We start from the raw sequence: 17,475 nt of genomic DNA, 5'->3' as shown, positions 1-17,475 counted from the left end.
TAATAAAGATATGCTACTTTTTTCTCCCCAACTAGATCAAGAGCCTCTTAAACACAGGAGTTCTATCTTACATTCTCCTATAGTACCTAGCTTGGCACTAAACATATGGCAGGCACTCAACAGATATTAATGAGCTAAATTAACAAAAATCAACATTTCTAACACTTAACAGGTACAAATAATAATAACATTCTGAACAATTTATTCTTTTGATTCTTAATGATTCATGCTTTGGAACCAATGAGCCATCAAGGGTACCAAAGAAAATATATACCATCTGAGTAAAGAGTTAAAGATTTTTTTTAACAAAACTGTAAAATTACAATGTAATACCACCTAACATTTGCAGATTGCTTTCATTAGGTACTGGGTCCTGTTTAGATATTTTAATTTATATTATCTCATTTAATCCTCATACGATGCTATAATCATGTCCACATTAGAGAGAAGGAAATTAGAATTCAAATGATTCTCAGATCTATACAAGGTCCCATTGCTTTTAAGTCCTAGAGATAGAATTATAATGTAGGGCTGCCTGACTTACAAAGCTCATGCTCCTAAACATTTTTCTGCTACTTGAAAATTCAGTATAGGTTAATACTTAGCTTCTCTAGTGCTCTTCCAAGTATGTAAGTATGGCCAATGCCAGGTCATCTTTCCAGCTTTACTGCCTTCTGGGTCCCTCTTGGATACTGTTTCTGCCAAACCAGACCATACATGATCCCATGAACACACTCCAGGTCTTTCCTGATCCCTTCTCATTAGTATTTCTCCTTCTCCTTGACAGTACTCCTGTTTCTTCCTGCACACCACCACTTCCCCTTATCTGCTGAAATCCTATTAACTCTTATTAAACACTCTGTTCATGGCCATTCCTCTGTGAAGGTTTCTTAAGTTCTCTGCTGTGAAATAAAATATTTGCTCCTAATTACTTCCTTGGTGCTTTACACTCCACTTACAGCCTTAGGACCTTGCTTCCTACTTAGCTACTTATAGTCACATGGGTCTCCTGTGCTGGACTGCAAACACTTGACAGCAGGGGGTAGAATCCAAGGAGTGCAGCCAGTTCATCTTAGTAATCACCAGACCTTCTCCACACAGCACTCTGCATATACTGGGCATCAGAAGATGATTACTGAATCTGTTTACTTCAGTTTTACTGGACATCAAGAGGGAATGACTGATTTTTACATTCTTTTTTTCTCAGCAAAACTATACAATATATACATCGAAACACATCCAAAGGCTGGCTATCCTTGAGGACATGGGCTTCCAGAGTTACCTGGCACTCTCGGCTTTCTTTCCCCAGAGGAGGATATGACTTTGCAAGTGCTGAGTTCAGTTCAAGAATAAAGAGTGCTGATATTTGTATATATTCCCTTGATCAGAAGTGCATAGATTGTTATGTGTTTTGCAAAATCATAATGTGAAGTCAAGAAGTCAAGTATTAGGAGGAGGGGCATAACAAGAATTTAGCTGTTTTCCAACTCTGGCAAGATCCTACCTAGAGTATCCTTTATCCCAGTGATAAGGAAAAGCCACAGACATAACTGTCACCTGCTCCTCTGAGTGGCCACCTCATCTCTTTTTGGTATTTTACAACTGGCTAAATAAAAAGAGCAAGTCTGTGTTTCTGAACACTTCCCAACAATCTTAAACTCATGGAAATGCTACACAGCACTTCAAAGTAATCGCCTTATAAATTTATAGATTTGAGGCTGGGAGGGTGGCTCATGCCTGTAATCCCAGCACTTTGGGAGGCCAAGGCAGGCAGTAATCCCAGTCAAGGCACTAATCCTTGACGTCAGGAGTTCAAGACCTGCTTGGTCAACATGGTGAAACTCTGTCTTTACTAAATACACACACACACATACACATACACAGACACAGACACACACACACACGCGCGCGCGCGCGCGCGCGCGCCCACCCCATACAAAATTAGCCGGGCATGGTGGCACGCGCTTGTAATCCCAGCTACTAAGGAGGCTGAGGCAGAAGAATCACTTGAACCCAGGAGGCAGAGGTTGCAGTGAGCTGAGACTGCACCACTGCACTCCAGCCTGGGCAACAGAATGAGATTCTGCCTCGAAATACAAAAACAAAATTATACACATGCCCAATATACAAAAATATTAATTATATTAATATACATTTAAATACATGTCTGTATGTAAAGAGACATATATTAATATATATTATATATTAATGTATATAATATATATTTAAAATAATTTTAAATACATGTTATATATTATATATATTTATATTAATATTAATTATATTACTATACATTTAAATACATGTATGTATTTAAAGAGACTTATATATATATGTCTCGTCATTTCATTAGGTATAGCTTATATGGATTTCTAAAATGTTACATTAGGCCAGACGTGGTGACTCATGCCTGTGATCCCAACACTTTGGGAAGCCAAGGTGGGTGAATCACCTGAAGTCAGGAGTTTGAGACCAGCCTGGCCAACATAGTAAAACCCCGTTTCTACTAAAAACACAAAAATTAGCCGTGTGTGGTGGTATGTGCCTATAATCTCAGTTACTCAGGAGGCTGAAGCAAGAGAATCATTTGAACCCGGGAGGTAGAGGATGCAGTGAGCGGAGATCCCGCCATTGCACTCCAGCCTGGGCAACAAAAGTGAAACTCCATCTCAAAATAAATAAGTAAATCCTTAGTCTCGGGTATACAAAGTGATAAATGGTTTAAAACATTGTTTTATAAAAATTAGCAAGAATATATTATGGTGTAGAATACCATACATATTATAAACATTAAAAACTAAATAATTTATTTTTATTATTTATTTATTTAATTAGAGATGGAGTCTTGCTCTGTTGCCCAGGCCAGAGTGCAGTGGTACTATTTCAATTCACTACAACTTCTACCTCCTGGATTCAAGAGATTCTTGCCTCTCAGCCTCTGGAACAGCTGAGATTACAGGTATGTGTGACCACACCCAGATAATTTTTGTATTCCTTGTAGAGGCAAGGTTTTATGTTGGCCAGATTGGTCTTGTCCTGGCCTCAAGTAATCCGCCTGCTTCAGCCTCTCAAAGTGCTGGGATTATAGGCATGAGGCACTGCGTCTGGCCTAAAGAATTTTAAAATAATGTTTTCAGAGTTGCCACAAGCTAGGACTGTTTTTGCTAGGGGGACTTCAGTTAAAGCATTTGTGAAGAAAGCAAGCCATGATGCTTTTAGCCACCTACGCTGAGGCTTTTTTCCCACTCAGCATACTCCTAAAAGGGTCTAATGGATAACTGAGAACGTGTATCAGAGTAGTAAAGAATGTGAGCTCTCACACCAGATGGCTTGTGTTCAAATCCTGTTTCTAATACACACTATGTCATCCCGGGAAAACGATTTAAGCTTTCTAAAACTAAAGCAACGTCATTTATAAAAAAAGAGTAATAACAGTAATTTTCCCTCATAGAGTTGTTATATACATTAGATAATACCCTTAATAATCTTAAAACACAGTCTGCCCCGAAGCGAGAACTCAATAAATGTTCATTATGATTCTTCCTTAACACAGCTACTGAGTCTTTACATATGTACTATCTAGGGAAATATGTTTGTTAAATATGTATATATTTAAAGCAGCCTTACTCTTTCCTGACTACAAAAGCATTTTAGCCCAATCAACCTTTGACCACCAGGATCACTCTAGTCCAACAAAATCAGGTCTGCTGACCCACATGAAGAGCGAGAGACCATGCAGCAGTGGACCCTGGGGGGTGCCTCTCCAAATGAGGGAAAAGATAGTATTACTATGGGAGTCTAGGAAACAGTGGAGTTAAGGTGAAGTTTAAATGAAGCAGCATTTTGATAGGCTCAAAGCAGGGCTGTGTAAAGGGGTCAGTGTTGGGTGGATCAAGGGCCCCATTTCCTGAGAGCTCTAAGAAAGACATGTTGAATCCAGAAAACCCTTAACTATGGCTCTGCACCTGGGTTGTAAATTGAAGCTGCTGCTTTGTGTCAGCCTGCCTTAGATCATCCAGGCAAAAGTCGAATGTTTCATTCTCACTGATATAATTCCAATCAGGAACTGGTAGTTTAAGATTTTTGAAAACAAAGTTTCTCAGTGAGTAAGAAAGCACAAAGAAGGGGAACATTATGACATTTTACCGCCAGGACAGGTACTTAGGAGAAATATTGTTTCCTGTTTACTTTATAGCTGGCTTTAGTGTCTGTTATACCAGCCTGATAAATGGCTGGGCAGGTTTTCCTTTCTTAGTCTGCGCCAGTTTTTACTTTCTCTAAAGTAGCATATGTTCATTAAAGAAAATGAGAAAATATACAAAGCACACATTCAAAGTTAACTACTATTAACATTTGGACTATCTTTATAATCTATGCAAACATTTTATTTTATAAAACCGGGTTTATATGCCATACCTACTGCCTTTCAGCCTTTTTATCAATTTATAATTATTAGTTTCCAGTACAATTAAATATTCTAATGCTACACCATTACCAATATATGGTAATCCACTGTATAGATACACCAAAGATATTTTTAACCAAACCCTTTTTATTATGAATTTTGGTTATTAAAAGCTTTTCTCTATTTAAATAAAACTGCAGTCTGGTGTAGTGGCTCACGCCTATAATTCCAACACTATGGGAGGCCAAGGTTGGTGGACAGCTTGAGTCCAGAAGTCTGAGACCATCCTGGGGAACATAGTGAGACTCTGTCTCTACAGAAAATACAAAAATTAGCCCGGCATGGTGGCATGTTCTGGTAGTCCCAGCTACTCAGAACTGGGCTGAGGCTGAGGTGGGAGGACTGATGGAGGTCAAGGCTTCAGTGAGCTGTGATCATGCCACTGCACTCCAGCCTGGGTGACAGAGCAAGATCCTGTCTCAAAAACACAAAACAAACAAAAAAACTGGAAGGGGCATTCTTGGAGAAATCTGTCCACACATGATTATTTCCTTAAGATACGAGTCTTAGATGCATCAAAAAGGACACCCATTTCCACACTATAAAATTGTGTCACAAATAGGTAATAATTTATACTCCTCCCAATAGAAAACAAGGTTCTATTTTCCTACACCCTTGCCAATGCTAGTTAACAAATTTTTAATCTTCGCCAACAGTGCTTATGTCTCTGAGTATTACTGAGGTTAAGTACAAGGTTTTGTGCTATATTTTCATGAGGTGTGTCTAATGGCATTAAGCAGGGGGTGTCAGGAGTAAAACAGGGGAAGTATTTTAAGTTACGACTTAGAGGAATAAGAGGATCTTTCCACTAAAGGGCTTTTAAAATAGTTTTCCATCTTTTTAGTGTACAGAAGGCAGCTGATTCCACAGAAAGACTAAGGCATGCTTCCCAATCTTTTTTTATTCATAGCACATGTAGAAGATAACATCTGAACAGAACACTGAGGCAACCAGTCATCACAGGGCCACTCCAAGGGTTAAGGAAACCATCTCCATGCACCTATAACACTATTTGAGTCACATCAGGTAGGAGGTTCTGGACCGGGGCAGCCTGAGGTGAGGTGTTCCAAACTTAGAAAATATACACGCACACCTCTCTGTCTCCCTCTTCCCCTATATAAATATAAAATTATAAAAATATACCTATCATATAAATGACATGTATATAATTACAAAGATATTATAGATAATAATTTGGAAATATATTCACTAAGTATAAATGGCATTTATACTTTTCTTAATCTTCTCTATATAATTTTATCTTCCTAAAATAACCAAAAATGTTACCATATATTCATTTCCTATTTCCCAGAGCCTACAGAAATTACACATTACAGAAACAGTCAAATCTATGTCACTACTGGCTAGCAGGTACCTTTTTAGATAACCTCCAAAAGCCAAACCTTTTCACTCTGCTATCTGTATCTATTTTCTTTTCTTCATTTTTTTTTTTGAGAAGGAGTCTCACTCTTATTACCCAGGCTGGAGTGCAATGGTGCGATCTCGGCTCACTGCAACCTCCGCCTCCTGGGTTCAGGCAATTCTCCTGCCTCAGCCTCCTGAGTAGCTGGGATTACAGGCACGCGCCACCATACCCGGCTAATTTTTTGTATTTTTAGTAGAAATGGGGTTTCACCGTGTTGACCAGGATGGTCTCGATCTCTTGACCTCGTGATCTACCCACCTCGGCCTCCCAAAGTGCTGGGATTACAGGCTTGAGCCACCGTGCCCAGCTATCTGTATCTATTTTCTACTAGTGTTCCTCATAGTTTTATGTCATCTGTTAGTAGGACTATAATGTTTATTTATACTCATGTGTATAGCACCATTCGTATATGTTTCACTCTGAATTCTTACATTTTTGTTCAGTATGTTTACTGCATATCACCTTTAGTTGCCTTGTGTTATGTTCTATATTGAAAATGTCCTAATGACTTTCTTATACATTTTGAGTGAATTTTTTCTGAAATAAGATATCATCCTGGCCAGATGCAGTGGCTCACACCTGTAATCCCAGCACTTTGGGAGGCTGAGGTGGGTGGATCATGAGGCGAGGAGTTCAAGACCAGCCTGGCCAAGACGGTAAAACCTCGTCTCTACTAAAAATATACAAATTAGCCAGGCATGGTGGCCAGCACCTGTCATCCCAGCTACTCAGGAGGCTGAGGCAGAGAATTGCTTGAACCCAGAGGGCAGAAGTTGCAGTAAGCCGAGATCGTGCCATTGCACTCTAGCCAGGGCAACAGAGTGAGACTCTGTCTCAAAAAAAAAAAAAAAAAAAAAAAAAAAGTGAGATTATCCTGTAGCCTCATCTCATCCATTAATCCTATTCAAGTCAGGATCTGAGAGTGTATTTGCCTTCTCCCAACAACTGCTATTTTTTAGCTCTTACTGGAAGACTACCATGACCTGAGAACTATGTTAATTCATTACATGCATGATTTCACTTAATTATGAACAATAATTATAAACAACAATCCTAGGAAATAGAAGTTATTTTCTCCATTTCACAGTTAAAACTGAGGCTCAAAGTTTAAATGACTTGTCCAAGGTCATGTAGCTTGCAAGAAGCAAAGCAAAAATGCAAACTAGGTCTTTTAGGTCCAGGTCTGTTTGACTCTTGAGCCCAAGCTCTCGGCCAGGGTCCACCTGAGATGCTTGACTGATTGCCACAGGTTGATTTGTGTTGTTAACCATCCTCTACCTCTGGAAGAACTGCATTTCTGTATGGCACAGGGTCATCCAAAGACAGAACATGTGGCTACCACTCAGTGATGTACAGGAGCCAGCCTGAGGCTTGTGGCAGCTCATGAGACCTGACTGCTAAAAATTAAGCTCGTCATTATTAAAAAGTAAATTTAACTTTCAATTAAATAAATTTTATTTTTTAAAAGGTAATAAGGGCCGCGTATGGTGGTTCACACTTGTAATCCCAGCACTTTGGGAGACCAAGGTGGGAGGATCACGAAGTCAAGAGATCGAGATCACCTTGGCCAAAAACGGTGAAATCCTGTCTCTACCAAAGATACAAAAGAAATTAGCCGGGCACGGTGGCATTGTTGTGGTAAGCCGAAGTCACACCACTGCACTCCAGCCTGGGAAACAGAAGTAGACTCCATCTCAAAAAAAAAAAAAAAAAAGTAGTAAGTACTCAAAACTCATCACTTCCTAATAACTTTATTCATTAGTTTTATTATTACATACGCTCGTGAGGTTATTTTCATCTTTTATATCCGTATTTCGGAAATACTCTATGTACTATAATGGTGTGCTATTGCAAATCTCTCCCCAACTCCATATTCAGTAATGTCATGCTGGTGGCGCCATGACTGGAGTATTAACACCACTGGGATCAGCAAATGCCACAAATCAGGGTTTCTCACCTTGCCCGAAAGCCGGCTGTTGAAAATGCCCAGCATACATCTTCTACCACTCTTCTTTACCATTCCTTCAACAGACCTTGGGAGCCACAAAATTCTTTTCTTTTGAGTAAGAATTTAGAACCACTTTTTTCTTTTTTAAAAGGAGAAGATGGCCCAGGTGTGGTGGCTCAAGTCTGTAATGTCAGCACTCTGGGAGACCAAGGCAGGCGGGTTACGAGGTCAGGAGTTCCAGACCAGCCTGGCCAACGTGGTGAAACCCAGTCTCTACTAAAAATACAAAAATTAGCCAGGCATGGTGGCACACGCCTGTAAACCCAGCTACTCGGGAGGCTGAGGCGTGAGAATAACTCGAACCTGAGAGGTGGAGGTTGCAGTGAGCTGAGATTACGCTGCTGCACTCCAGCCTGGGCAACAGAGCAAGATTCCCTCTCAAAAAAATAAAAATTAAATTTAAAAACGAGAACAGCATTATCCACCCCCAACTCTTGATGTTTCACTCCATACATACGAAAGAAACCCCATCCCTGGCCTTTCTCAACCCTTGGCCTACTCCTCCTTAGGGCAGGAGGAGGCTTTTTATCTGATCGCAGAGAAGGAGAAATTGAGCATGTGAGAAGCACAGCCTTTCTTTTTCCCTTTCTCTTAAGAGCATGTGTTCTCTGCCTGCAAGGGCAGCCAGCAGGTGAATCCTGGACCTGCCAGGGAGACAGGGCAGGAGGGGGAAGCAGAGACAAGGAGGCTTATTCTGGTCCAGCACTGCTAGATGGGAAAAAGAATCTAATTCTGAGACTATTTATTTTAAGTTTTTTAAGAGACAGGGTGTCTCACTATATTCCAGGCTGTTGCTCAAACTCCTGGGCTCAAGCCATCCTCCTACCCTGGCCTCCTAAGTGTGCCACCACACCTGGCTCCGAGATTCTTTTAGAAAGCACACTGCTTGCTTGCGCGTATAAGCCACAATCTCCATTATTTATTAGTAATATGAGTGACATTTTGGTCTTGTTTGTTTTAGTCCTTGGCTTTAAAATGGTTCCAACCTCAAGATGGGAGAAATGATGTCATTTATTGGAGTTTCTCAAACCCCAAAAATAATACTGCACTCCAGTTGGCCACTAGAAATTGATCACTGTTCAAAATAAGATTAAATCTATTTGCAATCCTCAGTCTAAAGATCATTAACAATTACAATATTAGTGGCTAATAGAGGGAAATGTGCCATATCTCGAGCTGAGGGCTTTATATAAACTGACTCACCCTAACTCATTAAGAAAGCAGATGCACATAACTCAGTGCAGTGCTGCTCCAATTACAAGCACATAATAAACTCAGAGAGAACATAAACTTATTTATACCAACATTTCCCCTTCTTACATCAAATTTTATCTTGCTGCCAATACCTAATTATCCCTCTTACTAAACGAAAATAATGTGTGTTCTCTGATATGTTTAACTCCCACCTCTGTGCCCTCTATTTCTTAGACACCAACTGAATGAGGTACATTCTGAAGTAAATGAATTTTTTTCATAAAACCAAAAGATCTTTAGAATTTTTTTTCATAAACAGCCTCACATTTTAAATTTTTTTGAAACTAAATGTATATTCATTCATTCTTTTCATAAAAATCTGCCAGGATTCGTTTTGTTTTATACATTATGAGTTTCTGTCTCCTTGTCCACTCACACTATACTAATCTTTTCCTTAGCAGTTGCCATGCGCTCCTTGATTTCTGACATGATGCATTAGTTTGTGTGGAGGTACGCTTGATTTCTTATTTCATGTTCCTTTACAACATAATCCTATTTTACTGCTCATCAGTCACAACATATTTTGAGAATCACTGTTCAGAACACTGAACATTCAAATAATTTAAGTTCTTCATAGAAGCATGCTATTTTAAGAATTTTCATGTTTTAATATATTATCTTCACCTGCAAGTGGACCTGAACTAATTCAAAGAAAAAAGTCTATCCCCCTTCATAACTAAAGACAAAATAAGTAAAATAGTAAGCTCCATCAGTAACTCACTTTATTGTTAACTGCAATCTTTTACATTAATCAATTAATTATGCTCCTTTCCTCTTGCTTTATCCTAGCAAAACAGAAAACACCACCTCAATCTCAGTATGTATCAGATAAAAGGTATTTTTCTTCTCCAAGTTAAATAATCCTTAATCATTTGAATTTTAAACCTTTCAGCCATTACTAAAATTCCCTCTCTACTATTTTCAGATTCTACATGTTGCTCTTCAAGTAAGGGGTCAGAAATAAACAAATGCAGAACTGAATGAATAAAGACTGGATTAGTGGTAAATAAAATTACGACAGTAATAGGCTGCTCTGATTTTCTTTATAACTACCTGCCTCTCTGGCAATCTATCACTATCCCAATAATAGCTTTCAACACTTCTAATGGTATTATTTGTCCTCAGTGCAAAGGTTTAGTGCCAGCTAAAAGTCACAAACAATAAAGGAGTCTTGAAGGAAACCCCCAAAAGTTGGAGTCCTGTGTCACTGCTGTTTTCTGCCCACCTGGCTAGCAAGTCACCCAGCCTTAGATATGGGATTTGAAGTCAGGCAGACACAAATCCCAGATTTGTTGCTTATTATCTATGTGATCCTGGGCAAGTCAGTTTACTTTTTATAAACGTAAGAAGGAAAAAAAACAGTATCTAATTCATATGCTTGTTATAATGATCAAGAAAAATGATAATTATTAAGAATCCAACACTGTGCTTAATATGTAGTAGATATTCAACAAACGGTAACTTAAAAAAAGTTTTCTCCTTCTTGAGTTATTTGCTTGGCATCTCTTTAACCTTGGCAAATAGTTAAAGAGTCCAGGAAAGCTGCATGTTTCTAATGCTTGCGTGGGAAGTAGAGCTATCCTGCCTCACTAAACTATTCATGTGCTATGGCAGCAAAAATGGCTACTTGCATATCCCATACTCATTCTTCCTTCTTTCTTAGTAATAGAAACCTCTATTTTTTAACTGGGTCTAAGGCTGCCCAGAATAAAATTACCCATTATATCTCAAATGTTCTGACCAATAAAATAAAAGCAGAAATACCATGCAGTAGTTTCCAGAAAGGTCCTTAAAAGTTAGTGCTGCTAGAGTGCGGCAGCTCACGCCTGTAATACCAGCACTTTGGGAGGCCAAGGTGGGCGAATCACAAGGTCAGGAGTTCAAGACCAGCCTGGCCAACATAGTGAAACCCCATCTCTCCTAAAAATACAAAAATTAGTCAAGTATGGTGGCGTGTGCCTGTAGTCCCAACTGCTCAGGAGGCTGAGGCAGAAGAATCACTTGAACCCCGGAGGTAGAGATTGCTGTGAGCCACGACTGCGCCACTGCACTTCAGCCTGGGCAACAGAGTGAGACTTTGTCTCAAAAAAAAAAAAAAAAAGACAGCCAGTGTATAACCTTTGCCACCTTTTTTCCTTGTGTTCATCCTGCTTCTTGGAATTAGAATATGATGGGTGAAATTCTAGAATCCACCCTGAACCATGAAGACTCTGGACTATACTTGCTGGATGGCAGAGCAATGGGCTGTAAGAAGTCTGGGTCCTTGAGCAGGATGGAGCCCCCATGCCACAAGTCCCGGACTGCCTGCCTTACTATTCAGCCTTAAAGACGGAAATCCTGCCATTGGCAACAATGTAGATGAACCTGGAGGACACTGTGCTAAAAATAATAATAATAATAATAATAATAAGCCAAATACTGCATTATCTCACATGTGGAATCTGAAACAGTCCCACTCCTAAAATCAGAGAGCAGAATGGTGGTTACCAGGAGTTGAAGGGGGTTGGGAGATTGGGAGATGCTAGTTAAAGGGTACAAAGGCAATTAACTTCTAGAGAGCTAAAATACAGCATGGTGACTATAGTTGGTAATACTGTATGATATACTTGAAATTTGCTAAGAATTGATCCTAGGTGTTCTCACCACAAAAAACCAATGGTAACTATGTGAGGTGACTGATATGGTAGTTAGCTTAACTGCGGTAATCACTTCACAAGGTCTACATACATCAAGTATTAGCTGTGCTTGGTAGCTCACCCCTGTAATTCCAGCACTTAAGGAGGCTGGGGCAGTAGGATCCCTTGAGCCCAGAAGGTCAAGGTTGCTGTGAGCTGTGATTGCACCACTGCACTCCAGCCTGGGTGACAGAGTGCGACCTGGTCTCTAAATAAATGAATGATGTTGTACACCTTAAATATAAAGAATTTTTATTGGTCACATGTACCTCAATACATCTGGGGAAAAAATGCCGTACTTTGGATGCCATCACTATTTGGGAGGTTTCTGGTGACCTTCAGCTGAATTGGATCCTAACTAATTTAAGTACCTCTAATCTATTCATGGGTATAAGCCAGTGGCTCTCAACCAGGTGCAACTTTTCCCCCTAAGACACTTGGTAATGTCTGGAAGCATTTTTGTTTGTTGCAACTGTAGGGGGACAGCAGAATACTGCTGGCATTCAGTGGGTAGGGGTGAGGCACACTGCTAAAAATTCTACAATGAACAGAACAACCTCCCACAATAAAGAATTATCTCGCTCCAAATGTTCAATTTTACCAAGGCTGAGAAACCTTAGGTTAAAAACCTCTCAGGAAAGTCAGTGAGAAGATGTTTTTTGTTCACTGCAATAAACGTGGTAAAAGAATGAGGTGCCATAATCAGTCAATATTCTCCTCAACAGAGTTACCATATATCTCGAACAGTGCAACCACTTTTCAAATCATTAGAGTGTAATGAATTCTACAACAGGATGTCTAAGAGTTACCATATATCTCAAACAGTACAACCACTTTTCAAATCACTAGAGTGTAATGAATTCTACAACAGGATGTCTAGTCAAGATTTCAGTTGAGTAGCAGGTGGAAGAATACTCCATTTACAAGAGAATCTCAATACTAGCTGCATGCTACGATCACCTGGGGAGCTTTTTAAAAATCCTGATGCCCAGATTCCCCTCCAGACCAATTACATACAAATTCCTAGTGGCCCAAGAATCGACTTGTGGAAGAGCAAACAATTTTCATTAGCACACAGTTTACAAATAGACTGTAGGATTACACAATGCAGGCAGCACTGGATGCTTCCTTGGGCCACAAGCCCTCCATGCCTTTATAAGAGGTTCTGAAAGGACAGGCCTTTCATTTCTACTGTAATGTTTGCTTTGACTCCACCTTATCTTCAAGATAAGGGAACTTTTCTCTAGTTTAATGGCAATTTTGAGTTTCACTAATGGATGCACCTTCATTCTGAGCTCTGGTTTGCCGTCCTTGACTGTGGCATCCCCCACTACCCACATTAACCGTGGAAAACCTATCCAGTTGCCCTTTAATATCCTAAACTACGATGGCATTCACATTTTTGGCTCTTGTGTTCTTAGCTGAGTTGGTTACTACTCCTACCTATCACACTAGTATAGCCACAACTTCACTTCAACATTCTGCATCCAGAAAAGAAGAAAAAGAAAAAGGTACAAAGGCTAGTGGGATATACAACTTACTTTTTTAAATGGTCTCAGTGGTTCTAACATACAGCCAAGGTTAAAATCACTAATTTAGTAAATTTGAAGGATGCATTTCTAGTTCTGTGAAAGCGGCTCATGCTGATTCAGAAAATAACCAAACTATTCCAGAACTACAAATATCACCTTCAAGGTTTTTTTGTTTTGTTTTGTTTTTAGTGCATTCCAGCGTAACAGAGTTGAAGGACTTTATTTCCTTTAGAAAATATGCATCTCTCAAATACGTAATAAAAGTGGATGGGTACATCAACTACTTAGTCTAAATAAAACACACCACCTGCCTAGGCAGCCTATCCCAAAATTTTGCTGAGAGCAATCTGAAGATAGTAATGTAAAACACCAATAAAGTCAGATAACAGAGTGCTATAATTGTACCACAAAAACAGCAGGATAGCTCAGTCTATGAATTACGAAAGCAGCTCCAGGCTGAGCACAGTGGCTCACACCTATCATTCCAGAGCTTTGGGAGACTGAAGCAGGTGGATCACTTGAGGCCAGGAGTTCAATGGGAGAATTGCTTAAACTCGAGAGACAGAGGTTGCAGTAAGCTGAGATCGCTTATAAAAGGATCCAACCTGGCCGGGCACGGTGGCTTACGCCTATAATCCCAGCACTTTGGGAGGCCGAGACGGGCAGATCACCCGCGTTCAGGAGTTTGAGACCAGCCTGGCCAACAAGGCGAAATCCCGTCTCTACTAAAAATACAAATATTAGTTGGGCATGGTGGCACGCGCCTGTAATCCCATCTACTCAGGAGGCTGGGGCAGGAGAATCAGCTGAACCTGGGAGGCGGAGGTTGTGGTGAGCCATTACTGGGCCATTGCACTCCAGCGTGGGCAACAAGAATGGGACTTTGTCTCAGGGGGGAAAAAAAAGGATCCAACCTAATTAAATCTGAGAATTTATTCCTTTTGCCTCAAATCCACTAGTCACCTGACAAGCTTGATTATCTAATCCAGGGACCTCCAAGTGCCCTTCCCACTGACTCTGCAACTCTGCTAGAAACGCGAAGCCTAGTAATAAGGTGGAAGATGGAGGAGAATACAACACACAGAACGGGAATGGTGCACAAAAGGAATGCACCTTCCTAGTGCCTGTGAACCATCACTCCTTGGCGGCAGTGGGTACACTATGGCAGGAGGCCATACTAGGAAGAGGTTCGGAACTGCAGCATTTTACTTTAGTCTCACTTATCAACAGTCATTGATAAAGCCACTGAAGATGCTCAACGGTCACTCAAAAAGCATCCTTTAAATGGCAGACAATCCAACTCGCCTATGGACTGATGAATGGATAAACAAAATGTGCTATATTCATATCATGGAATGTTACTCAGCCAAAAAAAGGAACGGAGCACTGATACATTCTACAACGTGAACGAACCTTGCAAACATAATGAGTGAAAGCAACCAGAAACAAAGTCACATACTGCATGACTCCATTTATATGAAATGTCCAGAACAGGCGAATCCATAGAGACAGCACACTTGTGGTTGCCAAGGGCTGGGTGAGGGAAGGAATGGGGAGTGACTGCTAGTGGGCACAGGGTTTCTTTTTAGGGTGATAAAAACATTCTGAAATTGGACAGTATGACAGTCACAGTGTTTGAATACACTAAAACCACTGAATTATAAATTTAAAGGTGGTGAATTCTATGGTAAGTAAATTATATCTCATTTTTTTAAAAAGCATTCTTCAGTTTAGCACTTCTACGGCCTCTTAAGTCCCTCAGTGCTCAAGACCAAAGGGTCTGCTTCTCAGGGTACCCAGGTGCTATCCCTTTAATCTTGCCCTATTTATGACATCAAGAGGAAGTGATATTTGAGAAAGATTTAAGGGCTCACACTGTTGTTGTTTCGTCACATATTAGAAGGGAAAGGGAAAACGTAAAATCAGAACTTCAGTGTAATCTTTGGCCAATCAAGTTAAGGAAATCCATGATGTTCCTACTACAATAAAAGTAAGCTGTTCAATCATCCTGGGGCGTGTACACCACAGTTTATTTATTTTTTTTCTTTTGTAGAGGTGGGGTTTTGCCATGTTCCCCAGGATGGTCTTGAACTCCTAGGCTATGCACAGCCATGGTTTTACAGTTTAAAGGGCAACACTTGCTGAGCTGCTACTTTTTTGAGCTACTTCTTTATCTACCAGATGATGAGCTGTATGTAGTATTTAAATAGTTCTGCATCTTTGGCTGGTACACTTTGAAGAAGATAAACCATTAATTCTTATCAAGATTCATTCATCTTATAATACAGGAACTGTGTTAAGATACAAAATGACAGATGGTGCTAGAGAATGAATAGTAGATCATTCAAAATAGTTAGTGATTTTTGTTTTACTCTTTTGAGACAGGGTCTCTCTCTGTCACCTAGGCTGCAATGCAGTGGTGTGATACGGCTCTTGGGTTCTCTACAGCTCAAGTGTCACACTTACCAAAAAGAAATGTCTCGACTCAGACATAAACAAAAACAAATCTATAATGAATATCATTTAGCCTATTCAAAATTATGCACGGTAAGAGAAATATAAATAAAATCTCCAGATATTATATCAGATATCTATTATACCCAAAATTAAATTACTGGTAAACAAAGACATTTACATTGAACCTGTCATTATGTATTTGAGGTATATGTTATATTTGTAAATTGAACCCATCATTATATATTTGTGACACCTCGATTAACATATGACACCATGTATAAGAACACAGTGCCTTCTACAAGGTATGCCTTAGATGGTATTTTATTCAAATCAGAAAATTAAACAGCGTAAGTCATCTTAACGTTAACCCTTGTTCAAAAGCAAATGTGACAAGTTTAAAAACCTCAACTAATTCTAACACCCAAATTCAACCTATATTTTACTTTTTCATTAGGTATTTATCAAAATTATTAATGAAAAGCAAAATAGACATTTAAGAGTTTTATTTCTTTCTCATGTATTATCATTTGGGAATATTAAAACAGAAGGGTAAGTAGAGAAACAGAAGCCTAGAAAATTTACAAACTAGATAATACTATATAATCACACTAAATATGTACATACTATTTTAAAAAACACACAAACACACACACTCTAAAATATCTCAGGTATAACAAGAGACACTGCACTTCCCTATAAAACATATTCCTATGGTATTTTCTTTTTTTGAGAGGGAGACTCACCCTGTCGCCCAGGTTGGAGTGCAGCAGTGCAATCTCGGCTCACTGCAACCTCCGCCTCCCAGGTTCAAGTGATTCTCCTGCCTTAGCCTCCCAAGTAGCTCGTACTACAGGCGCCCACCACCACGTCGGCTAATTTTTGTATTTTTAATAGAGACAGAGTTTCACCATATTGGCCAGGCTGGTCTTAAACTCCTGACCTTGTGATCCACCCACCTCAGTCACCCAAAGTCCTGGGACCACAGGCTTAAGCCACTGTGCCCTACCCTCCTATGGTATTTTCAAATGTGTTTTCTCAAAATAATTAATCTAGAACCTTTTATTCCCAAACCTGAGCCTCTGTATTGTCCAAGACAATTGAAAACCAACACAATGTCCTTCTCTGTAATTTAAAAATACATCATCTCCTGATGTCCTTCCAATGCTTTTCTAAGGTAGTCATCTGAGCCGCTAAGCAGGTACCCCTGAGATCTGAAGAGCTTTCAATCTTTTATAACCTCATTACAGCTGACTCTTGAAAAACACAGGTTCAAACTGCATGAGTCCACTTACAAAGGATTTTATTCTGCCTATGCCACCCGAGACAGCAAGACAAAATCCCTCCTTATTCTCCTCCTCCTCAGCCTACTCCATGTGAAGAGATGAAGACCTTTATGATGTTCTACTTCTACTTACTGAATAAATACATTTTCTCTTTCTGATTTTCATGTTTTCCTTTCTTATTGTTAAGAAAACAGTATACAATACATATAACATACAAGATATGTGCTAATCAACTGTTCATGTTATCGGTAGGGCTTTGGTCAACAGTAAGGTATTTAGTAGTTAAGTATCTGGAGAGTCAATTTTTTTTTTTTTTTTTCGAGATGGAGTCTCACTCTGCCACCCAGGCTGGAGTACAGTGGCAAGATCTCAGCT

General features: G+C 39.6%; 1 protein-coding gene across 5 annotated transcripts in view; it reads right to left on the bottom strand.

Annotated features, from left to right (window-relative positions):
- Window positions 1-17,475, bottom strand: part of SNX25 (sorting nexin 25) — a 148,318-nt gene that overhangs the window by 66,443 nt on the left and 64,400 nt on the right. The window contains exon 6 of one of the 5 annotated variants that reach the window (XM_074396708.1): window positions 1,291-1,379. The exons of the other annotated variants lie outside the window; for them this stretch is intronic. Coding sequence (XP_074252809.1) covers window positions 1,291-1,379 — 89 coding nt within the window. The remainder of the gene's footprint in view (window positions 1-1,290; window positions 1,380-17,475) is intronic. 5 annotated transcript variants of the gene reach the window in all.

The sequence above is a fragment of the Saimiri boliviensis genome, chromosome 3 (assembly GCF_048565385.1).
Source record: "Saimiri boliviensis isolate mSaiBol1 chromosome 3, mSaiBol1.pri, whole genome shotgun sequence".
Lineage (NCBI taxonomy): Eukaryota > Metazoa > Chordata > Mammalia > Primates > Cebidae > Saimiri > Saimiri boliviensis.
The sequence above is the reverse complement of the archived record's forward strand: the minus strand, read 5'-3'. Positions and strand labels throughout refer to the sequence as shown.